Source organism: Miniopterus schreibersii (assembly GCF_964146895.1).
Source record: "Miniopterus schreibersii genome assembly, chromosome: 12".
In the NCBI taxonomy this organism is placed as follows: domain Eukaryota; kingdom Metazoa; phylum Chordata; class Mammalia; order Chiroptera; family Miniopteridae; genus Miniopterus; species Miniopterus schreibersii.
Window position 1 is genome coordinate 35,299,690 of NC_138112.1, and position 25,017 is coordinate 35,324,706.

General features: G+C 40.2%; 2 protein-coding genes across 3 annotated transcripts in view; both read left to right on the forward strand.

Moving 5' to 3' along the window:
- Positions 1-3,648, forward strand: part of PGM2L1 (phosphoglucomutase 2 like 1) — a 32,910-nt gene extending 29,262 nt beyond the window's left edge. Inside the window, exon 14 of the mRNA XM_081152975.1 lies at positions 864-3,648. Coding sequence (XP_081009101.1) covers positions 864-966 — 103 coding nt within the window. The 3' untranslated portion in view covers positions 967-3,648. The remainder of the gene's footprint in view (positions 1-863) is intronic.
- Positions 3,649-15,324: 11,676 nt separating this feature from the next.
- The window catches only part of P4HA3 (prolyl 4-hydroxylase subunit alpha 3), a gene marked incomplete at its 5' end in the record, with an annotated part of 31,803 nt that continues 22,110 nt past the window's right edge, over positions 15,325-25,017 (forward strand). Inside the window, 3 exons of one of the 2 annotated variants that reach the window (XM_081154438.1) lie at positions 15,325-15,527; positions 20,794-20,936; positions 21,578-21,801. In XM_081154438.1, the coding sequence (XP_081010564.1) occupies positions 15,325-15,527; positions 20,794-20,936; positions 21,578-21,801 (570 nt within the window). Of the gene's footprint in view, positions 15,528-20,793; positions 21,037-21,577; positions 21,802-25,017 lie in introns of both variants that reach the window. The other variant, XM_081154439.1, reaches the window with a different exon arrangement.

Below are 25,017 nucleotides of genomic sequence, written 5' to 3' on the forward strand. Positions count from 1 at the left end.
TTTGATTTAATCTGCCCAATTTATTTCCTTTTAAGAGTATGTGAATAAATAACTTTAATAAGCATATTCAAAGGCTATTTAAACTTATTAAAAGTAGTACCTCCTATAGTATTGTCATTGATCAATATATTTTTGGAAAGATTTTTTTGGAATTGCCTTCAAGGTACATTATTTTATATTTCCCTAAATCTTTGCATTTTCTTTGGGGGCAGGGGAAGAGCACAGTTTAAAGTTAACCAAATTGGGTAATGCTATATTTGGTTAAAAATGAAGGATGATTATTAAAGTAACAAAAACTGATTTGTTGAATGACATGTGAAATAACTGAAAGCAGTTTAAAAGAGGCTTTTCTGGACATGTTTTGGGCAACAGCAGCTCTTCAGGTGATGATTTTGAAGGGCATACTTGTAAGTGTACATTTATTTTTTTAAACGTCTCATTCTTTTAGTGATACTTCCCTTTGCTACCTGAAAGACATGCCATATCATCCTGTAATATCTCCGCAGGATACTCTTCAAAGTATGTCAGGAAGCTGTTTTCTCTTAATACCTGGTATTGGTGTTCCAAGCCATTAAATCGCTTCACCCAGGAGAAATCTTTAGATGCACTATAATTCATCCATGTGTCATGTACCAAGGATCTCCTCTTAATGCAGTTCAACTTCAGTTTGTGATATTTCTTTAAGTGTGAATCCCCCCCCCCCCCACTTTGGTCTTATTTTGTTTTAACTGAGTGTATTTATCTTTTGTTTACCAGTTATTTAATCATTCCATCAGGTATATGCCTTCTTAAAAAGTTATAACAATTAAAAATGTAAGGCTATGAAAATCAAGAATTTTAAAACTCTTAATCTTTTTCCTCAGTGACACCGCCTTACTAGAAGAAGAATTGAGGAAACTCATTGAAGCTTTGATTGAGAATTTTCTTGAGCCCAGTAAAAATGGACTGACCTGGCGTTGTGTGTAGTGGACACCGTTTCTTTGCACCGGCATATGAAACAGACCAACCGAGAGCCCCATGCGTTGAACTCGTGTTTAGCGTTCTCTCTATCTCACCTGGCCAAGTATCCTTTTCCTTTCATTTTCTTTCTTTTTTGGTTGGCTGACTAAAAAAACTGTATAACTTCGAAATGAAATCATCTGGAGAAAATGATTCAAATTTTTTCATAATCTTGAACAAAAGTCATTATGTTCAAAGTATTATAGTAACACGTCATTCTTCCTTTAACAGAAATAAAACAGTGCAAAAGCCAGTTTTCTTATTAAAGTGTGATTAAGTAAGCTTAGTTTCATATTCTTGTAATTGTGTATAGCATGTGTGTTTTTTTAAATAGGCAGATAAGTGTTGTATAATTGTAGAGTTAGTTAAGGAAATTATTTCATAAAGTTGGCAAGAAAACAGTGCTGCTCTCAGAATACTGTGGAAGTGTCATTGTTATATCGTAGATAGTGACTTACAAATTAGAGTATTCAAATAGGGTATTTAGCATTTCTAGCTTAGAACAGATGTTACAAATGTGGTGTCCAGCTCTTCTGTTTCAGGTGCTGTTGGTGCAATGTAAATTTATTCAGTGTATTTAAAATTCCAACCTTTACTGAACATAAAACAATAGTGGCAACATTCCTAGAAGCTTTGTTCTTGTCAAATTTCTCAGTGCCTTCTCAGGGTATGGTATGAACTGAAACAGTGTTTCTGCATTGATTTTCAGACAGTTAAGGAAAATCTTCCAAACTACATAGGTGCTTTCCCTCGATATTAAACAGGTTTGCTGACTTTAAAATCTTATGAACATATATAAAAATCTTAATAAGACCAGGCTCAATGTAACTCTAGTTAAGCATCTTCATGTTAGAATTAAGTGTCAGTTATCACAGCCTTTGAGTAAAGAAAAAATCTGAACTGAGAAAGGAGCTCTGAATTTATTTAAAAGTCTTTTAAATTACATATTATAAGTGGATTTATTCCTTTATCAGATGAAGTAATGCTACTTTTACTAAGAAATAAAACATTCAGATTTTAGGTATTATGAAACACTATACTACTACTTTTCAAACTAACGTCCAGTTTATCCTAACATCTTGCTGGCTTCTATAGAATTTCTGATCACAAGAGTAACTATCTTATCTAATATGGAAAAAAAATTGTAAGGTCACTGGTTGATTCTGCAGTCTTCTAAAAAGACAATAGAGAAGCTCTGTTTAATCTTCTTAAAGTGTATCCTGTTGTATATAGTTCACAGAATACTTAAACATATGTGGTACGGTTAAGAGGTAACAATAACAAGGCCTTGGGCGTAATCATCTAAACAAATTACCTATGGAAGATAACTGGTATTAGAGAATTTATTTCCTAAAAAAAATGATATAAAATTTGAACTGATTAGAATATTTGTTAAATCATGGTTTGGTTTATTGTAGCTGTTGGTTCACATTTGGTTGAACTCATGTAATCCAAATATAATTTTCAAATTATTATATTGCCACTATTGTTAATTTGTTCCTCTCTCAGTTTCTTATAGCTGGATCTTGTGTGACTGTAGATAATAGACAGCTAGCTAAATGTAGAACACCATATTTCTAAGTGAGTTTGTTTTCAAAGGCTTTGCACTGAAAAAGAAATTGTGTAGAATTTTTTGTTTTATTTGCTTTTAGGAATGTAGACCATAATTTAGGAAATGGCCTATATTCTACAAAGTGGTGTGAGCAATGCGCTATAGTATCTGGAAAATGTGTATATTTGGTTTCAGTGTCTGTTTTCCATTGACTGAAGAACAAAGTGGAGCTAAAATGATACACTAGCCCATGTATAATCCCTAAAGCCATGTTCTGATTGTCATCCTGTTGGACAGAGAACTGTTTTATTTGAGTGCTTCAATCTAATGCCACATTTAAGTCATCTTAATCAAGGCAAAAAGTTATTAAAGCTTGGATTCTTATCTCAAAAATTTAAAAATCCAGAGTTAAAATTAACAGAGTTTTACAAGTGTTCCAAAAGTGTATAGATTGAGGGAATTATTTGATTCTAGCCAAACTCTCAAGTCTGTCTCTGATATTTAGTGTGTACTTGACATAGTGGGTGTACACTTGCCTAACAGATAAATTCAGTAGCCCAAGCCAACCAGGCCAGACGGAAGTGCTAGCCAGTAGGTCTCAGCCTTGGGCTCTGCGTTGTTCACCTTTTTCTTTATGAACAATGTCATGGAAATGAACGCATTCTCATTGAGTGTGCAGATCAAAACTGGGATTTTCTAGAGCTCTGAGGAAAAGGAAAGAAATTAGTGGGACAAGATTAAAACATAGGATGGAAATAAACAGAACTAAGCAAACAATGGAAAGGTCAATTAGGTGGCACAGGAAATGCTTTTTGTTGAGGGCAAGTTTATCACCCTAAAAACTCACTGTGGGCAAGTTGTTTACTTGTGTTTATCTGTTGTGTTGATGAGCAAATAGTGAACCTTTTGTTTTCTTTGATTAGTGAGCACTAAAGAGGGCAAGTATAAGGCAAAAGAGTTTAAGAGAAAAAGTACCCCTCTTACTGATTCAGTCTCTGAGAGAATGTTCTTTCTTAGGATCATATGGGAACTGGGGAGGGGATATAACAGAAATAAAAAACAGAATAAAATATAGATTGGAAAATAAGACCTCTGAGAAAAAGTAAAACAATTAAGATCATTTAACTCTGGAGAGGAGAAAGCTGTCAAGATAGTTTAATAAATCTTAAGTTATTGAGCCTTTTATTGAACAACTTAAACTAAGAACAGTGTGACAAATTGTTCTCCATCTCCAGCAAGGATAAAATAGGAGGGTATAAGGATTTTTAAGGGGGAGAAAGGCAACATGAATAGTTTAAGATTTTAAAACTTGGGCAGGAATCATTATGAAGCCTTTTATTTGAATTTTTATTTTTAAGAGAATAAAAACTTTAAATAGTAAAAGATATACTAAATGGCTTTTACAGGTTCCTTCTAAACCTTTTTTTTTTTTTAAACTCAGGTTGGAACAAAGATATCATAAAGAGCACTGAAAGTAACATTTGAATTTCACTCCATATCTATAAGAATTTAGCTCACAACAGTTTTTGTTGTTTTTTTATGTTGAGTAGTAGATGCATGAGTGCAGCGAATAAAGACCTGCTTACATGTTATTTTTTTTGTTTAATTTAGCAAATTAAGTGAGACTTGAGCACAGTTTTGTTCATCTTGAAGAATGTATAGCATTATAGGATATTTGAGGGGTTTGTTTTAAGTTTAGAGTATTGTTATTTGGATGTAGTAACTTCAGCAGAGAGTATCTAAGAGTTTTGATACTTTGGAATATATTTATATAGGAAATAGAACTTCTGTTTCTTAAGCAGATTGCTTCTGAAATTGATGCAACAAAGATATTGCTGGAGTTTAATGGAGAAATTGTTCTATGAGGCGCTGCTATTGGTATTTCTTTCAGATCTTTTCCATTGTTGTTCATGATGCTTGAAAAATCCAAATCCAAATTCTGCTTGAATAAATTTAATTTTATGCCTTTTTTCTCTACCTCCCTCTTTCCCTAGGTACCCTCTCACATTTTGTTACTGTGAAATGCTATTGCCCTATTACCTCACCAATAAGAAATCCTAACTGTATCTGTCAGAATGCTTTAAACTTATTCATAAACTAAGTTGGTTTATGGACTTTTGGATGTTTTGTTATTGTGAGAATAAGACATTGTAAGAAGTAATTTTAAATCTGTTTCATAGGTTTTTGTGGTCTATCTGGATGCTATATGTTAAATTATTATGGCCTTTTACAATTCACTTGTTTTCTGAGATTGCCCTGGAAACTGATGAGGAAAGAGTCGTACTAACCAAAATGAATGCTCAGTTGATCTAGCATTTTATTTTCAGTTTCCGTGTACTTTGGGCATCCAAAACACAAGATTTGAGGAAATATATTTTTTTTATATTTGTGCTTCAAAGCACTCACCATAAGCTATAAGGAATCTAAGCAGAAAGAAGAGAATCTGTCATTGTCTCAGTTCACAGCATGACTTTAGTTCTAGTTGGAAACAAAGTTAGCGTTAACCATTGGTTACTTTAAAATATTCATCATACTGTTCTGTTCATTAAGCCATCTTCTCTCTTTATTAATTAAAGACTATGTACTTAAAAAAAAACACATATAAGAATGAGTAAAGCAACCAAGATAAGGGCAAAGTGACATAGTTAAAGTTTGCCTCTCAAATTTTTCCACCAGCATGACCCTCAAGCAGAAGGGTCATGTAGGGGAAGGGGCCTGAGAGCAAAGGAATGTCATGGTCTGTCTCAAAAATGTAAGTGAATTTTGAATCCTCCATAATAAAAGTGTGTTGATATAAAAATGATTCCTTCAGTCTTCAACAAAACTGGTGGTGTCATAAAGGAGCACTCTGTTTATCATGTGGCCTCTCAGTTTTCTCCCCCAAGTCCCCCTTCAACTGTTGCATATCCCTGGGCGTACACACACTGACTCTAGTGTGAGAAATGTAAACATAGAACATATATAGGATATTCTTTGCCCTTTAGTAGCTGACCTTTGAAAGTATTAATGCCAAGTTAAACTGACCTGAAACAGTTATGTTACCAGTGAACCTTATAGTCAGAGGTATTGGCCAGTTTATTCTCTTTAATTTATTGGAATTCAAGATCCTTCTTGACTTTCAGCTCCCTTTATTATTTTTCATATCCACGCCACCTAGTATAGTACCTGTTATAGAGTGCATAATTGGTGATAATGGTAATAAAGGGATTTTTATTTTAAAGAAGCAAATAATTCAAGAAAAAAAAACAATATTAGTTTTTTAATTTAGCATTTATTAAACCAACTCTCATTACTGAAATTTATAAGTAATGTTTATTAAGCACACACACACTCAAATACTCAGTGTCTTTGGAGAAAGCAGAGCATATTTCTATTTGGAAATTGTGTATAACGCCAAGTATTTTACACTCAAAGCAAGGGATTGGCCAAAAAGGCTAAGAAAGTGTCTATGTAGATTTAATATCACAATACAAGTGCCAATTTGAGCCTACTTGTGCTACCTTCCAAGTGAGTCACAACTAATTTGATACTATTTGGTATATTTTTGTTCAATGTTATGATTCAGCATATATCTGACAAGAGCCACTCCAGAGTTTGCATCTATATATGGTGAGGCCTTCTTGTTGTGGGCTAAAATAAACTCTTTGTATACATCATTGACCATGCCAGATAAAATATGTGCAGTTAAGAATGAATTATTTTCCTGACTCTGTAGCAGTAGTTCAAAATTGTGCCCTTGTTTTAACAGTTTCTGTCAATATCTTCCAGTTTTTTCCCTAAGAAAACACCAGGGTGTATCGTAAATACTGCCTGTGAGAATTTGCACTTTAAGTATTTGTGTGTGGATTTCTTGTGGTTGTAGCCAAATGAAATGTTGTCCGTAATAAACAGGTCTCTTATACGCATGAATTTCTGTGTAATTTTTATATCTTAGATACTGTATAGCTCATAAAGTTTGCTATCCAAACAGAATACATTTTTTAAATATATGAGTAGCATGCCCTAGAATCTACTTTTAGCCTAAATAAATATTCTACCTTATTATTTAATATTTCTTGATTGGTTCATCCGAAGTCCCAGAAGAAAGAGTTAATATAAAGGCTTGTCCATCTTATTTTTCTCTTTCTCTCCTTCCATTGACCTAATTTGTCCATGTTGTTAGCATCTGCTAACATAATATTGTTGTTCATAGCACACGAACAAGTGAACAAATAAGTAGTATTCTGACCTGACTCCATGAGTGTAGCTTTTTCACCACTTTAGTACTGCCTAGAACTGTACAAGGCACAGAGTCAGTGCCCAGTAAATACAGAATGAATTCATGTTTCTGTCTGCAGAAGAAAAACACTAAATTCTTGATTCTGCCTGTGCACAGAGTTGCACGTGGTGAGGAATATGCAGTAGTGATAGCACCGGCTTTAGAGATTTGTAAACCCATTCAATCAACGTGTCATCCAGGCATGACCTACTTCTTGCTGCCTCAGAGTCATCACTACCCACATCATGCTGAAATCTCGAGTTCAGCATTTTCTTCCAGCCTTTTTTTAGTGGCTCCTCTTGGATTGAAGCCTCCAAGTCATCTTTGATTTCTCCTGCCACTGTGTGCTATTTGACAAGTTCTTTAACAGTCTCTGAGGGTAAGGGCAAGGCCACTGGCCTGAGGCCCATCTAAACAGGGACCAGGAAGCTAACTCAACCTAAAATAATAGAACTGTTGTCATCCCCAGCGGAGAAGAGTGTATATAACATAAATGGAGATCTCTTGGAGGAGGGACTGCAATAAAATTTTTTTATTCACCATTCTTCCTCCGTACTCGCTAAATTAGCACTTCCTCATTTCTTTTAATGATGGGGTCATTTATCTTTATTTCCCTCTCTTTACCTCTGGTTCTGATCATTCAATATTCCAACCTTGCATGTAATTTGCTTTAAATTTAGTCTTTGACCTTTATCCCTGTGCTTCATTCATTTTATAAATATTTATTGACCTAGAAATGCCTAAGTATCAAGGGCACTTCAAAAGGCTATTAAGTAGAAAACAAGACACACCAAACACGTTACTGCTGGAACAGCCTGTTCAAGATACCTTTTCCCCTGCCCCTGCACCACCAGATAAATCGCCTTTAACTATTCCTTATGTCTTTGGATTCAAAGCACCTGGAGAGAAGGCCCAGTTGGCTGGTCTATTGATGCCTGCCTGCCTCTTAGCTGGAATTAGAGACTGATAGGGAAGGATTTAACCCCCTCAGCTTCCTTCTGAGTGGCAATGGGAGGCAGGCCACTGCAGTCACCCTTGCATCAAGACACAGTTAATTTACCAGTAGGAAATTATGGTGCAGACAAAAGGAGACAACCAGCCCGGCCGGGCATGGCTCAGCGGTTGAGCATTGACCTTGGATCCAGGCGATTGGGGTTCGGTTCCTGGCCCGGGCACATGCCCGGGTTGTGGGCTAGCCGATCGATGACGCACTCATCATTGATGTTTCTGTCTCTCTCTCCCTCTCCTTTCCTCTCAAATCAATAAAGAAATATTTAAAAAAAAAAAAAAAAAAAAAAAAGGAGACAAGCATCCACTCCCATGCCAGAACAGAATGTTGGAGAAAGTATCAGAATAGCTAGGCAAAGGAAGAGGGGAGGACATCTTCAGCACAGAGCACAGCATGAGTGTGCCGAGAACCTTAAGTGTTTTGATATTGCTTTGTTTTGGGGTAGGGATGTGAGTGGAGATGTGGGAGAAGCAGGGCCCTGTGTGCTATGCTGTGGAGCATGGACTTCAATCAGCAGGCGATGAAGGTCACGGAAAGGTTTACGCAGAAGGTCTCTAAGAGATGATGGTGAAAGTGGGGAAGATGCTGTGAGAGAATGCAGCACTGGACAGAAGCTTAAAGGTCATCTTGTCCAACTCTCATCATTTTCTACAATATGACTACCAAATGGAGATACATATTTGAACCTCTCCAGTGACAACCTGCCAAGACAAGTTACTCTCTTTTAAAGAAAGGCCAATAGAGAGTTCTTTCTTGTGTTCAGCTGAAATCTGCCTCCAACAGCTTCTGCCCTTTGGCTACACTTGGAAACTCAGTGTTATACAAAAGCCCATTTCCTTTTCACCCAAAAAAATTTCCCCTCAGTCTAAATATGCATAATTTAGCTACTGTTCCTTGTATGGCCAGTTTTTGTTCCCCCTTACCTTCCTGATCATCCTAAGGACAGTTTTCAAAGAGCTGGACCCAGAATGAATATAATACTCTAGAAATGGGGGTACCAGCCCAGAGTAGCTAGAGGTGGGATTTCTACCTGTCACAGGGATAGCACAACAGACTTGGCAGGGAGGGGCTCAGCCTGCAGCTCACTCCTTGACACCTCTTCACTTTGCAAACAACTCCTCCTTTAACCTTCAACTCAAGCATCATCCCTTCCAAAAAGCCTTTCCTGCCTGTCCCTCTACCCCCACCCCACCCCACCAACCAAGCAGGGCAGGGGTCCCCACGCTCTGTACTGCCATAGCTCCCTTTGCCAACCTCTGTTACAGCACTTTCCCGGCCATGAGGAAATGGTCTGTTTGTGTGTTGGACTCTGCTTGTCAGTTTTGAACTCCCAAAGGCTGGATTTGGCTGGCTCAGTGCAGTACCCCACCCCACCCCCACCCCCAGTGCCCAAAACCAAGCCAAGCAGATAATAAACCCTCAGAAAAAAATGGTTCAGCTGAAGTGAACTGAATTGGAATTCGAGCTGATTTTTGAAAGGCAAGTGGTCTGTGATTAAGCAAAGGGGAGGGGGCACACATGGTATATGAATAAATTCACCTCGAAGGAAAAATATGAGTAACGACTGGGAAGCAGGAGTACTTGAGACTTGCTAGAGGGCTTCCAGCCAGAGTTGGGTTGCAACAAAGTCATAAGATAAGCTGCAGGGGGGTGGGAGGGACTGACCTGAGGCTAAATAAGGAAAGCTGGAGTGGAGAGGAGGTAGAAGAGACTTATTCCCATGTGGGCAGGGAGCAAGGGCAGAATTTGTGTAATGTAGTGTAAGATATGAAGAATAAGACACCTTTATACCTCACCCAGGGAAAGAAATGGAATTTTACCAATGCATTTTAAACTCCCTGTGTGCCGCTCCTAACCAAACATTTATCACCTGGACTATGCAGCAGCTTCCTAACTGGCCTTTCTACCTCTGGTCTTGCCTCCTCCACTCAGTTCTACCCATAGTCAGAATGATTTTTAAAGAAAACCTAACCACATCATTCCTCTGCTTAAAACTGTTCAGCTGCTTCACATTGACCTTAGATTAAATTCCGAACTCCATCTGGCTCCTGTTTACGTTTCATGCCCCATTTTTTGCCATCCATCCCTCACTGTGCCATGCTTTTTCTCCAAACTTATCATTGGGTTTTGCCAAAGAAAGTGGCTTCTGTAGTTCCCTACACCTCCTCCTACGTGGCATACATAACTATTGCTATTGGCTACTTACTTCTCTGTCACCACTACTTGACCATAAGGGCTTTAAGGGCAGGGACCATCTGGTTCCTCAGCTGTATCCCTGGGTGCCAAGCACAGCTGCAGGGCCATGGATGCTCACTAATGATTGAGGAAGGCATGCACAAATGAATGCTAGGCTCTGGAGATAAAAACCTCCACAAAAGGTTCTAGTCTAGGTGGAGAACAGATACATACATTGATAAATTAATCTCTCTGCTAAGCAAACAGCAAATATGTGACAAGAACTGTAAATTTGAATTAGCTTCTTAGTTCCACCAGGGGGCACTATGGGAATGCCTCAGATTTCTCCTAAAAAAAAAAAAAAAAAAAAATCAGGTTGTTTTCAGGAAAGACCCTACCTACTTTGAATGGAAATGTGATTTTCAAATGTGGTGTTTTTCAAATGTGATGGTTGTTTTGTTTTGTGTTTCAATAAACTCCCTATCAGTCCACTTGAGAGAGCTGTGGATGAGCCATCTGTGAATTTGAAAGACTCAAGTATTACCCCTGTTGGTGTTCACTTTATACCTGGTTCTTCAACTTGAAATGATCTTCAAATTGGAATCAAGAGCTTTCAAAAACATGATTTAATTTATCTTTCACATGAACTGTTGGGAGCCAGAATAGGGACTGTTATTATTATTTTCATCTGAAAAATAGCAACTCTACGGGTCAAAAAGGTGAAGTACTTTTCCCAGGAATCACGGTTGGTAAACACCAAACCAAGTACTTGAATCTGTCTTCCAAATTCAAATATATTCATTCACTAAAAACATATTGAGTTCCAGGCTCTGTAAAAGATGATAGAGATACAAAGACATATCCTCAAATTTTAATGTCTTAGAAGCAAACACTATCAAAGCTGAAAGGAACTTTGGGGAAAAAAGAAACTAACAAAGTGTTCTCAACTTAGACATGCTTAAGAATCGCCTCAAAAGCCTATTAAAATGCATGTTCCTGGACCTTGCCTCCCCCTCCCTATATTTTAATTCAATGAGTCTGGGTGGGGCTCTGGAATCTGAACTTTTCATAAGACCATCCACCCTTCCCTTCATGATTCTGATGCTGATGGACTGTGGACCACACATTTAGAAACACTGATCCGTTAGTTGAATCCTGTCATGATATAGAGGAGGAAACTGAGAAGTGAGCAGAAGTGAGTCCCCCAGAAACTCTCCTTAAATGTGACCCAGGAATTGATAATGAACAACCTGAAGTAATGATGCAATGGAGGAAGGCGCTCAACTGGGAGTTGGAGACCCTGGGTTCGATGTTTACCACCTTGCAGCTGAATCACTTAACGTCAGTGAACTACAGTGTTCTCAACTGCAAAATGCAGAAGAAAAATACATCCCTCATAGGCTTATTCTAAGGGAAAGGAGATGGATATTATAAAAGATGTAGCAGAGGACTGACACATAGAGGACCCCTGATAAAGAGCTTGATTGATAGGATAGTTTTAAGTGCTCTTTCTACTCCATTCTACTTTTTAAAATGAGTGCTTACTGTTGCCAGGCATTCTGCAGAGCAGTCCTGTCTACCTGAAATTTATGATCTAGTGGAGCAGATAGCCATTAATTATAGAAATAAGGAATTATAACTGTAATAAATGCTACCAAGGGAAAATATAGGGAGTGCTTTGAATAATGTGGGGATTCAAACCTAGTCTGCAGATAAATAAAATGTCCTCGAGGAAATGACTCAAAGGATGAGTAGGAGTTAGTCAGAAATTACGCATGAATCAGGAAAGAGCTTGGCAGGAGCAGGAAATGAAAAGGCCAAAGGCCAGCATGGCTGGTGTGGAGTGAGCAGGGGAGACTGCCATCACATGAAGCCAAGGATGTTTATTATTTCTGGAAAAGCCTTTCTTCTTTCCTGCCTTTTTATTTATTTGAAAATCTTGATCTTTTCCTTGACCCTTTTTATTTCTACTTTAATTTTCTTTTTGCATGAAAAACCTAATAATAATAGTAACGTCTCTTCAAAGCCATTATATAAGGTGTCTCCCCAAAATATATACACACACTTTGAATAATTATAAAGGCAGTGTTTATTAAAATACATTTTATTTTCAAAATTGAGCTATCAGCGGTTAAAGTGTATATACATTTTGGGGGGGACACCCTGTATATTTTTTGGCTTTTGACATTCAAAAATAGTGATTGTCTAATAATAAGGTTAAAAAAAAAACTCTGCTAAATACCAAACAGAAACATAAGTTGAGCCCTCACAAACTTAGCCACGTTTGGAAAATATCTCTTCTGTTGTCACATAATTATTTGTACTTGTAGCACACTTAAGTTAAATTTTAGTTTGGTTTTAGTTAAACTTGGAATCCTGTTGTTACTTAGAGTGTCTTCAGAAAGTCCTCTCTGATGCAGAATTAAAATATTATAATGTAGGAAGTTCTTATTGTGGGAAGATATCTTACCCCCTGAATGAAGCTATAAAACTTGGACAGAATGCATGGAACAGGCACTTAAGTAGTCTCAAAAGTAAATGATAGCAGGTAGATTGGGGGGAAAGACCAGAATTTGAAGCACCACTAAATTGGCAGTGAGTTTCCCCTTTTTGATCCTCAGTAGTCCCAACCCCAGAAGTTGGTCCCAAGGTGAGGATTGGGAATCCTGTAAGAGAAGCCCTCTAGTCTGGCTCAATGAGAGGGAATGGGGACTCTTCACATTGAGGAGGGACATACCATGTTTTCCTCTCTTTGTCCCCTGTTGTCCTGCACTCCTCCCCCAGGCAATCCTGCTCTGGTGGCCTCAGTGGCAATGGTGGCAGGGAGGGTCTATGGCTGCCTAAAACTTTGAGTTATCTTATATATTACATTTACATACATTGAAGCCATATCAAATAATGCTGTAATTTTTGCTTTCGGCAATCCCAACAGGGTGGGGCAAACACCCACTGATTTTTTTTCTTCCTCTGTTTTCCTGCCACTTGGCCCTAGACGTATGCAATCACCAGAAGTACACAGCAGAGAAGGGTAACTGAAGCCTCAGGTTTTGGGCCAGAGACCAAAAAGGGGAGTTTCAAAGGATTGAAAAGTATCAGAGAGATCACAGAGAGGAAATAAATTCAGGAGAGCAACCCCATAATTTCTGGCCTCAGCCCTGAGCTGTGCATGCATGGATTTGATGCTAAAAAGCATATAATACATTTTAGTACTGAGATATGGGATAGACCGCTGTCCAGATCCAAGATTGGCCCCTGGCTGGTGCACAACTGGGATCTGAATAGCATTGAAAAAGCTTTAAAAACTGTACTGAGGTCCTGGTCAGGTAGCTTTGTTGGTTAGAGTGTTGTCCCAGTATGCCAAGTTTGCAGGTTTGATTCCTGGTCGGGGCACATGCCCAGGTTGCAGGCTTGATTCCCAGTGGGGGTTGTACAGGAGGCAACCAATCAATAACTCTCTCATCATTGATATTTCCATCTCTCTCTCTCTCCCTCTTCTTTCCTCTCTCTGAAATCAGTAAAGATATATTTTTTTAAATGCTAAAGGAATTGAATTAGTAGTTATCAAAAAACTTCCCACAAAGAAAAGCCCAGGCCGAAATGGCTTCAATGGTGCATTCCACCTATGTATAAAGAAGAATTAACTCTAGTCCTTTACAAATTCTTCCAAAATATAGACAAAGAAGAAACACTTCCCAACTCATTCTTTGAGTTCAGTATTATCCTGATGCAAAAACCAAACAAAGACATAACAAGAAAACTACAAATACCCCCTTATTAATATAAATACAAAAACCCTCCACAACATATTAATAAACTGAATTCAGCAATATATGAACAAGATTTATCCCAGGAATGCAAGGTTGGCTCAACAAACAAAAATCAATCATTATAACAGATTTTATTAAGAGAATAAAGGATAAAAGCCACAATATTATCTTAATAGATGCAGAAAAGGAATTTGACAGATAAAAACACTCAGTGAACTAGGAACAGAAAGGAACTAACATTATACTTAACGGTGAAAGAATGAAAGCTTTCCTCCCAAAATCTGAAATAAGATAAGGTTGTCCTCTCTTATCATTTCTGTTCAACATTATACTGGAGGTTCTAGCCAAGGAAATTTTAGGCAAGAAAAAGGCCTCACTCTGTCACTAGATGACTTTTATTGCCACCTTAAAAGCTTCTATGGGATTTTCATCGAGGACAGACTAAATTTCTTAGTATCATATGCAAATCCCCTTAACAGCCCCAACCACAAGGGATTTTTCATTATTTCTGGCACTCAAACTCTTTTCCATCTGCAAACCTTGGTACACACAGGTACCTCCTGCCAGGAAAGCCCATCCCCCCCTTGCCTGTCACCTTCCAGACAATCTCTCTTCGCCCTTTGGACCTGCACACGTTGCCTCCTCTGTGAAGCTCTCCCACCGCCTCGCGTGGGACCAGCTCCCTCCTCAGAGCGGCCAGTAGAACAACCCTGTCACCCCGATAGCGCTGCATTGTGGTCGCTTACACCTTGGTCTCCCGTGTGAGTCCAGGGTGGGATGTGCTACTTCTCTGTGTCCTCAGCAAGTGACAGAGGTGCTAAGTATTTATTAAATGAATAAACGAACGATGCCTGGGAAAGGAGGGGGGGAGAACAAGTCGTCCAGTAGGATCTGAGGACGGCAATATTTTTGTTTGCTTAAGCGACCAGGGTATGTTGTGTGGAGCAGTGACCCAGGGCCTTTGAGTTGTAGGTCGCAGAGGTCGTAGATCTGTCGCGCACTGACCCTAAGGGCCTGTACCCGCCTCACCTCCGGGTGAATTCTACTCAAGCTTTAAAGGGCTCGGATGTCAAGTCCTTTGTGAAATGGTCTCCTCGCCCCTGCTCTCGCCGCTCTGCACCCGCACAGCTGTGGCCATAACGCATCCCTGACCCTCCTGGGCTTCCCCGTCGGAACCCAGTGGTGGTTCTGTGTTTCCAAACCCTGATGGGGCGGGGGTGGGGTGGGTGTGCGGGAATGTTTTGGGGATGGCCTCGGACTGCCATAGGCCAGTGAGTTCATCCCTCACTCCACCCCCGGCCTCAGTTTCTCCGCGTGTGAAATGGGCGCGGCGGGAACACCTGCCCCGGGCTGTGATTTGGCGGAGAGCACGCGGCCCCCACGCGGTGTGAGGGGCCGGGGGGCAGGAGGGTGGGAGACGGAGAAGGAGCCCGGGGCCGGGGCTACGCGGGCGGCGGGAAGGACCAGCGGACGGGGCGGGCCGAGGGGCGGGCCGGGCGGGCGCGCTGGGCTGCGGGCCGGGCACGGGCTGGACGGGCGGAGGGGACGCGCCCGAGCGCCGGCCATGGGCTCCGCGGCGCGGCTGGCGGCGCTGCTGGCGCTGCTGGCGCTCGGGGCGGGGGGCGCAGCGGGCGCGGCGGCGGCGCGCGGCGACACGTTCTCCGCGCTGACCAGCGTGGCGCGCGCCCTGGCGCCCGAGCGCCGGCTGCTGGCGCTGCTGAGGCGCTACCTGCGCGGCGAGGAGGCGCGGCTGCGGGACCTGACGAGGTGAGGCGCTGAGGGGGAGCCGCGGAGGGGCTGAGTGCGGGAGACGCTGTGCTTCGGGGTGGGGGGAACCCTGAGACTCACCGTCACCCAGCGCGGGGCCTCAGACCCAGTGTCACCGTGAGACGGAGACACTGTGGGTGTGACGCCCAGGTCCATTGTCAGCCTGTGTGTGACCCCAAGACGCTGTAACATGGGATGATGGGGAAACTGACTGAATATGACCCCAGAGATGCTGTGTCACAGTATGGGGTCACACACACACACACACACACACGCACGCACACACACGCGCACACGCACGCACACACAATGGCACTCGAGACCCAGAGTCACACCACGAAGTTGATACAATGCGGAAAGGTGTGAATTTACCCTGAGGCCAAGTAGGACCCCAGGAGGCGCTGTTTCAAGCGTGTGGGCCCCCAGGCTCTGTGTCACGGGGGCACAAGGACACTACCGGAGTGAGATGGAGAGTGTCCTGTGTGATGCCGCAGCCATACGCGTGGTGTTTAGTATGTCAGGTGACATTCTGTGACCATGCGGGAGACTTACATGTCATTGGGCCTGGATGGACATGACACTACGGATATCACACTCCACATGCGACAGATGCTGACTAACTGTACAAGTCACTGTATGAATAATGCTTCGCATTCGTCAGTTTATTCAGCATATATGTCTGAGTGCCAAGCACTGTTCCAGGCACTGGGGGTAAAATGGTGCACGAGGCCCAGCCCTGCCTTCAAGGAGCTTGGTGCCTGTAGCATCGGGGTTGTTCATCAGAGATGCCCATGCCTCCTTTGCCTTCAGCTCTCCCTTCCCTTCACACATGTAAGAGCTCTCTAAATTCTAAATAAGTGATAACTGAGATGTTATATGTGTATGAAAGTATTCAACAGCAAGAAAATACTGGATAAAACCATCCTTGATGCTAGAGATACTGAGTATAACACACACAAGCAGATGCTCAGCCAATATTGTTTTGCTATCCAGTCAACAAGCTCTAGTGCTACACACTGTGGGATAAAATACTATAGACTGACTAGTGAAACTAGACCCTACGTTTGACTCTAAACAGTAACTAGGACCTTGAGAGCTCAGAGAATAAAAAAGAATCAGAAAAATTCTAGGTTCTCTTCTCATATGACTTATGGACATATAATTTCAGAAAGTGTAATTTGATATTTTAGAGACTGTCTGCTCTCTAAAACCTAGTGAATTATTTACTTTTTAAAGCAAGAATGTTGGCAGTTCCTGCTCATTTTCTTATACTCCCAATCTGGTGATTTCATGGACTTGAGATGTTATTTCTAAGGGCCTCAATTGATATTCTTTGAATTTTTAAATTTAGAAATGAAATATTTTTTTATGTTAAAACTACTCCCTACCCACATTAATAAATAAAAATTATACTAGTTATAGTATATATAGTTATATGCTAATACAGTACATTTTAGTTACATATATAAATATGATATATAAATAAATATATATATATAGTTAATCCCTAGCTCTTTTTGTTGGTGAAGTTTTTTAAAACTACCAAGATTGAAAGAGTAATATCTGCAGCAATTATTTCTGTGCTAAGAATTAACCATTCCAAATGTCTCAGAAGAACTGAAGCAAAGCCATTTTGAAGCCAAAGGAGAAACATATTGAATTAAAACAGCCCATGTATTGTGGTTGAATCATCTATCCAGGCTCTATTTAATGCAGGGATTGGGTTGCACATTTTATGTGCAAATTCTTGAAGGAAAGGATCTGCTTTTCCACTCTCAGCAGCATTTGCCATTTAGGAAACCGTGAGGTTTGAATTCAGCATCCAGTTACTCGGTCTCTGAAAACCAGCTATTTGCTCAGAGGCTGGGCAGAGGGCCAACATTTGGATTCCAAACCAGCCTCAGATATTAGTGGATAGGGTTTTTTTTCTCTGTGTTACAGAAAAATGATGTATCTGAACGCTGAATTGAATTATGTGCTGCAGGAAAGATCAAACCCCTGCCCTAAATAAATTGACCCCGTAATACAAAGTGGGCTGGGAAGAGAACAAAGAGATAGTACTTTTGATCTGATTGGTGACTTGGGACAATCTTCACCTCTCTGCCTTACCTCTTTCCCTTTGTGCCTCAGTTTCCTCTGATGCTTGTTAAACATTAGTCCTCGAGCATCAGATGAGGAATCTGTTTATTCAGTTGTGGGAAAGGTGATGGAAAGAAATACTAGAACGGTCATGCTAGAAGAGAGATTTTCTAGACTAGACCAGCTCCGTCATTTTATAAAGGAAGAAACTGAAGGATAGTTGGAGGGTGCGTCAGGATATGTCTCAGGTCTCCTCCCAGCTCCTCCCTGTCCAACCGTCTTATAAAATCGCTGCCCATTCAGCCTGAGTTGTTCCTGGACACTTACTCTTCAGGTTGGACTCAAGCCCAAGTCTCTATAAGGTTTTTTTGGTGTGTTTTTTTTTTTGGTATAGCAATGAAATATCTTTCACTAAGTAGTTCCATATGGAACTGAAGCAGGAAATAATCGGTAGTAAAAAAAAAAAAAATCCCACACCCTGGAGACTGGTTTAGTTTCAAAACCCTAGGGTAGCCGCTCTCAAACAGCCCTGCTTGGGGATCAGAGACATCCTGGGATTTGACAGGCTTCCCATCCCCTCCCTGGAACACCTAGGCCCAGATTCCCCTTCCTTAGTTTATGCTTGAATTGAACATTTGACTTCCTGGAAGCACCGCAAGGCAAGTCATCTTCTATTTTCAGTCTCTGTTTTATAGTTGCAAGAACCACCCTTGAGAAATCTTTAGGTCAGACTCTGCTTGATGGCTTTGAAATTCCCCCCACCCAACCACTATCTCCTTCACTTTCATCCCTCTGCGCTGATGGAATTCCTCCACTCTTGCCAAAGGACTCCTATACTCTCGCGTGCCCTTGCGCACATTCACATAAATCCATACCCTTTTCACTTGGATCACATGCTTTTCTTTTACTTCCTTTGTTGTTACTATATTTCTTGGAAATTAATAATTTTAAAGCAAGGGGAAAATTCTTAGAAGGCAGGACTAGAGCTTGTAAGCCTGCCTTATGATAATCAATAAATTTCAATAATATAAATCCCGCTAGTGTGTTAGAACTGGAATGACCATAGTAGACCAGAAAAAGAGACAGCATCTTTTGCTTCTATGAACACTCTTGTAGGATATCTGAAAAGGAGAGAAATTAACTAAAAAGGTGATCATTCTGGCCCCACCATTCTGTCCCTTTTCTGCAAATGATGGCAAGCCAGAAAGGTTAGAAGCCAGAAAGGTAGGGAGAACCCTACCTCTTTATTACCCATGAGCCATCACCAATTTCTACATGGGCTACTTCCAAAATATCTCCCTTGAATTCATGCCATTCTTTGCCCCCACTGTCACTGTTATGGTTCAGATTCTCCTGTCTCTTGCTCGCAATTTTGAAATGGCCTCCAAATTGGTCTTTCTGTCTCCAGTCACTTCCACTTCCCACCCTTTCACAGATTTATGTATGTCAGCATGTCATAATGCATCCCACTCTCACTTAAAACCTTTTGGTGGCTCCTAGTTGCACTCAGGGTAAAAACCAAATTTCTCAGCAAGGTCTATGAGGTGCTCCTCTCTTCTCCAGTCTGATCTACCCATGTCCTGATACACCCTGTGTTCCAGCAACACTAAACTGCTTGTAAGTCCCCTACTTTCTCTCTCTGTACCTTTTTGCATCCTTGGAATTTTCTCTGCCTGCCTGGAAGGAGGCCTTCTCCTCCCTTCCTCATGTTTGCATTTACTCATCCAGTCTCAGTTTATTATCTCCTCTGTGAAAGGAGAGATTATTTTCTCTGACCTGCTCTGGCCAGATCAATCACCCCCTTTCTATAAGCCTTGTTCATGAATCTGGTGTTGCATCTGTAATGTAATTGTTTGTGTCTATATTACCCAATAGACTGTGAGTCTCGGAGACCAGGGTTTTTGCCTTATTCAAAATTTTGTTCCTAGCTCCTAGAAGAATATGGTATTACATTCATTCTTTCATAGAAATATGTATTAAACTTAGGCATAGAGTAATGAGAAAAACATCTGTTTTCTTGTCCATGAAATCCTTGAGCACTGAACGTTATCTTGTCCAGCTTCCGACATGGAGTCTGACAACTAGCAAGTAACCAGTTATAGAGTGACTTATTAATGAACAAATACATCTCAAGCCTCTGTGCCTTTGTACACATTGGCCCCTGTTGGCTCAAAAAAACATTTTTCCTCCCTTCTTTGTTCTAGCTCCATGGGAAACAGTATGGCATAGTCAGCTGAGAACAGGCTTCAGAGTCAGGCAGACATGGGTTCATTCCTGGCTTTGTTGCTAACAGTGTGACCTTGTTTTAGTTTCTTCTCCTGTAAAACGGGCACGATATCCCTGGCCCATGTGACTCAGTTGGTTGGGCATCATTCTGTGCACCAAAAGGTTGCCGGTTCAATTTGGGGTGTGTACTAGAGGCAGCCTGTCAATGTTTCTCACATAGATATTTCTCTCTCTTTCTCTCTCCCCTCCTCTCTTCCTGTCTCTCTAAAATCAATAAAAACATATTTTTAAAAAATTAAAATGTGCATGATAAAATCTAAGAGTTGTTGAGGGAGATTAAAGGAGACTATGTGTTTAAAGCACTTAGCAGAATACCTAATACCTGGTGAGGGCTCAATAAGTAGTAGCTATCAATATTTTAACTAATCCTTCAGAACTCAGATCAAGTGTCATCTCCTCTGGGAAGTCTTTCCTTATACGTTCTAGCTCCCACATGGGTTAGGTACCCTGCCTACAAATTGCTATAGCGTTACATAGCATTATATGCTCACTTCTCTCATAGCATGTATCACAATTGTTGCAATTAATTGAACAATGTTTTTGAGCTTCTACCATATTCTAAGTATTGAATATAGAATGATGAGAGAAAAAAACATTTTCTGGATTGGGAACTCCTTGAGAGCTGGACCCTTTCTTGCCTTTGTATCTCTAGCCCCTAGAATAATGCCTGATATACAGTAATTGACTGGTAGAGACTGATTCATTGAATGAACAAATGAATAGATCTACTTTTGTTGTGTTGGCAGTTTTCATATTTTTTGTGTATTGGTTAGAATTTTCCCTGAGTCTCCAGGGGCTCAGCATTTCATTTTTAACTACTCTTAATGTATACAGAGCATGCCAGCCTTTCCTAGGTAGTGGTTGTATCGGTAGGTGAGATGATCCTAGTCTTCTCTTTCAGGTTCTACGACAAGGTGCTTTCTCTGCATGAGGATTCAGCGACCCCTGTGTCTAACCCTCTGCTTGCATATACTCTCATCAAACGCCTACAGTCTGACTGGAGGAATGTGGTACATAGTCTGGAGGCCAGTGAGAACATCCGAGGTAATGAGGAGGAGGGCTGGAGGGTAAAGAGAAGATTCTATCTCCTGACTCTGGAAAGGAGAGAGATTCTGAAGGGATGTGATGAAGCATAATGAAGTGGGTAGGTATTACTTGATCTCCTTAGCTCTAATTATTACAAAGAACAAGGTCCCCTTGTTAACATGTTTATAGAATTTTACATTAGAAAGTACTTTCATATCCATTATCTCACTTGATCTTCACTACAGTCCTGCAAAGAATGACAGGTTATATCATCCCATTTACATAGATGAAGAAAGTGATGTCTTATAATTTCTCTTTTGTTAAGTTGCCACTACAGTGTGATCTGTAGCGGGATCACTTTCCTAACTTACTCTACTTTGTACTTGAACACGTTTGTTGACTTTGGGGAAGTTAAGAGGAAGAATTGTACCCGAAAATAGCAAGACTCCTGGAGACAGATAGGGTGGGACAATGGGGTAAAGTGTGCGCCTTAGTTTTTACTCCGCTCTGTGCCAGGAACTGCGCTTGCCGCGGGGGAAAAAAGCAGATCAGACTTTATCTTTGTCCTTGAAGTATGTGGTCGGGTGACTGTGCCTTGCACGTATTAAATGCTCACTGCCTGCTTTTTGAATGGTGGATTGTTATCACGACCTTTACAGCTCTGAGGGATGGTTACGAGAAGGTGGAGCAGGACCTGCCAGCCTTTGAGGACCTTGAGGGAGCAGCAAGGGCCCTGATGCGGCTGCAGGACGTGTACATGCTCAATGTGAAGGGCCTTGCTCGAGGCGTCTTTCAGAGAGTCACTGGCTCCGCGGTCACTGACCTATACAATCCCAGCCGACTTTTCTCCCTCACGGCGGACGACTGCTTCCAAGTTGGCAAGGTAACAATAAGCAGAGAGAGGGTTAATGGCTCAGCTCTGTTTTCTTGTAGATGAAATAACTACATCCTGATTGCTTTTACATGTTTCTAATCCTGACAGCAAACTTGGAAATTTGTTGTTATTCCCCAAAGAAACTGAGGTTCAGAGAGGGTAAAGAACTTGCCTAAGGTTTCACAATTTTAAGTAGAACTAAAATTTGAACCCGGGTCTTTTAACTCCAAATCCCAGACTCTTTCCATGACAAATAAATTGATCATACACATAGGGCACTACCGAGTGGAAGGGGTGTTATTAGCCAGGACAACAAACATAACCTGGAACTGTCTTGGGTGAGATAGTCCTTTGGTCACCCTAGATATAGCACCCTGCCCGTCGATGAGCAGCTGGGTGGAAAGGAGAAGCAGAGTTAAGAGTGGGAGAAAGGGATAGGAGATGGCGATGTGGAGGGAAGATCATGGAAACTCGGCCTCCTGAGACTCTCTGGAATCTCTTGCACATTTCCTAGGCATTTAGAAATACTAAATTAAAGTAGCAACACAAAACAGGCCATTCACTCTAACATTACTGGAGGAAATAGACTTCAGGAAGCTTCCATATGAGATATTTAACTAATCTTTGATCATAAGTCATAAGCACACTTGAGGTCATTTTACAATATACTCTTTGTTAGCTTTTGCCTTAAGAAGTAGTAGAGTAAATCCTTTTTGATTTTGAAGATGCACATTGCAGGAAAGTGATTTTTTTTCCAGCTCCTGTAGTGTTCATTAGCAGATCTGAAAGTGAACCTTGTGTGTCCTCATTCCAAGTTTTGAGGATCAGTCTTCCAAATTAATGCAGCGTGAGTTGCCCTAAGCCTCTTTGTGGACCATTTCCCCTTTTCTGAGACCCTGAATGGAATCAGAGCTCAATCATCATGTTCATGGCTAATTTCGATTTAAGCCTGTTAAAATAGTTCCATGTCAGCATATGCTTCAGTAGTGAGGCCTTTCTGAGACTAAAACCATATGTTGAAAATTTAGTAAGTCACTTCCTGAAAGTTTCACTGGCAGTCTTTATTTCTGTATTTACTTATTTTGAAAGATAAAACATTATCTTTATATCTGTAATTATATCTGTAATTGAGATGAGACATATGTTCAGATTTTGCTCTATTTGTTACAGATTTTTTTTCAGGTTTTTACAAAAGAATTAACACAGAGCTAAATAAAGCCTCACTTCTTTTCCTTCTCACCACCCACCACCATTTCTACTCTACTTTACCCAGGTGCCAGACAACTGTTGCCTGAACTACACAGTATATACTCTTCTGAGTCCAGCTTCTTTCACTCAGCACATTATGCCTGTGAAATTCATCCATGTTTGTTGCATTTACTATTAGTTCATTGCTTTTTATTGCTTAGTAGTATTCCATGGTATGAATATACCACAAACTGTTCATCCATTCTCCTGTTGATGGATACTTGGATTGCTTCCAGCGTGGGCTACTGTAACTAGAGCAGCTATTAACATTCTTTTGGAAGTTTTTCTGTGGACGTTTGTTTTCATATCTCCTGGTTAAAAACCTGGGAGTGGTGTTGGGTCAAAGAATAAGCTTCAATGATTATTCATATGCGGCCAAATTTGTTTCATCTACTTGTCTCCAATTCCCTCCATCATTGTTTATTTTAAAGTGGATCTGTCCTTCTATTTTCTGAAATTCTTAATTGTCTAATACCCCTACCCTACTGTTGTGTCTGTTGACTCTTGTTCATAACCAATTATTTCCTGATATGGTTTATTATGTTTGATTGTGAGCTTATTTTTAGCAGGACTTTTTTCCCCCTAAAAGAATCTCTGTGCCCAGAATTGTGGGAATATCTCCCCAAAGAGCTTTAGGTTTTCTTCTTTCAGATACTCTGGTGGTATCACTGGACTTAGATCCTTTTTTTTGTTTTTGCTTTTTAGCTCTACATTACATCCTCATGACTTATTTATTTTATAACTATTATAACTGGAAGTTTGTACCTTTTGACACCCCCCCTCCCCAATCTGTTCTGTGTTTCTGTGGGCTTGGGTTTTTTTGTTTGCTTGTTTTATATTTCACATAAAAGTGAGATCATACGGTATTTGTCTTTGTCTGTCTGACTTATTTCACTTAGCATAATGCCCTCAAGGTTTATGCATGTTGTTGCAAATGGCAAAATTTCATTCTTTTTATAGCTGAATAATATTCCATTGTGTGTGTAATATATACAATTTTCCTTATCCATTTATACATTGCCATCGATGAGCACTTAGGTTGTTTCCATATCTTGGTTACTGTAAATAATGCTGCAATGAACATGGGGGTACATATGTCTTTTTGAGTTAGTGTTTTCATTTTCTTCGGATAAGTACCCAGAAGTGGAATTACTGGATCAAATGGTAGTTTAATTTTTAATTTTTTTGCAGAACCCCCGTACTGTTTTCCATAGCAGCTGTACCAGTTCACATTCTGACCAACAATACACAGGGTTCCTTTTCTCTACATTCTCGCCAACACTTGTTAGCTCTTGTCTTTCTGAAAATAGCCATTCTAACAGGTGTGAGGTGATATTGTAGTTTTGATTTGCAGTGAGCTTAGATCTATTTTTATATTGATTTATTGGCCTGAGGGTTCCTTAACTGTATGAAAAATGTAAATTCACACCCTACACTCATTCAAAGAATAGGCTTAAGGTTGTGAATATTCTAAGAAGATATTTTATTTTCCTAAACAGAGCCCAGATAGAAACAAACCAACTTTCTTGTCTCTTTGTGACAGTGAGTAGACTTTTTCTGGTCTACTCTTTTTCTTGAGGTATAGTTTTTCATGGGTTTCAGTTTTATGAATGTGTCCTAGGTTTTGGGAAGTCTACAGATGGCTCATCATCTGTCCTCATGTGGGCATTACAAACTAAGGTTAATAAAGTACCAAGGTTACTAAGACTAACACCACCCCCATCCTGTAGGCAGCTTCAGCATCTGCTCATGAGTTTATTGCTTGGATTTTCAGCTCCCTTTTTGTTTCTGGTACCTGGGTGTTTTTGATTCTTTCTTGAAAATATATAATAAAATGTTTGTTATGTTTTATTCAAAATTTCGAAGGCTTTGTGGTTCTGGAAGGATTCCAATTATCTCAATCTTTCTCATGGAAATCTTAAATAAATTATTAACTTAGCAGAAAAAGTTCAATCATTTTTTATTATCATTCTTCAA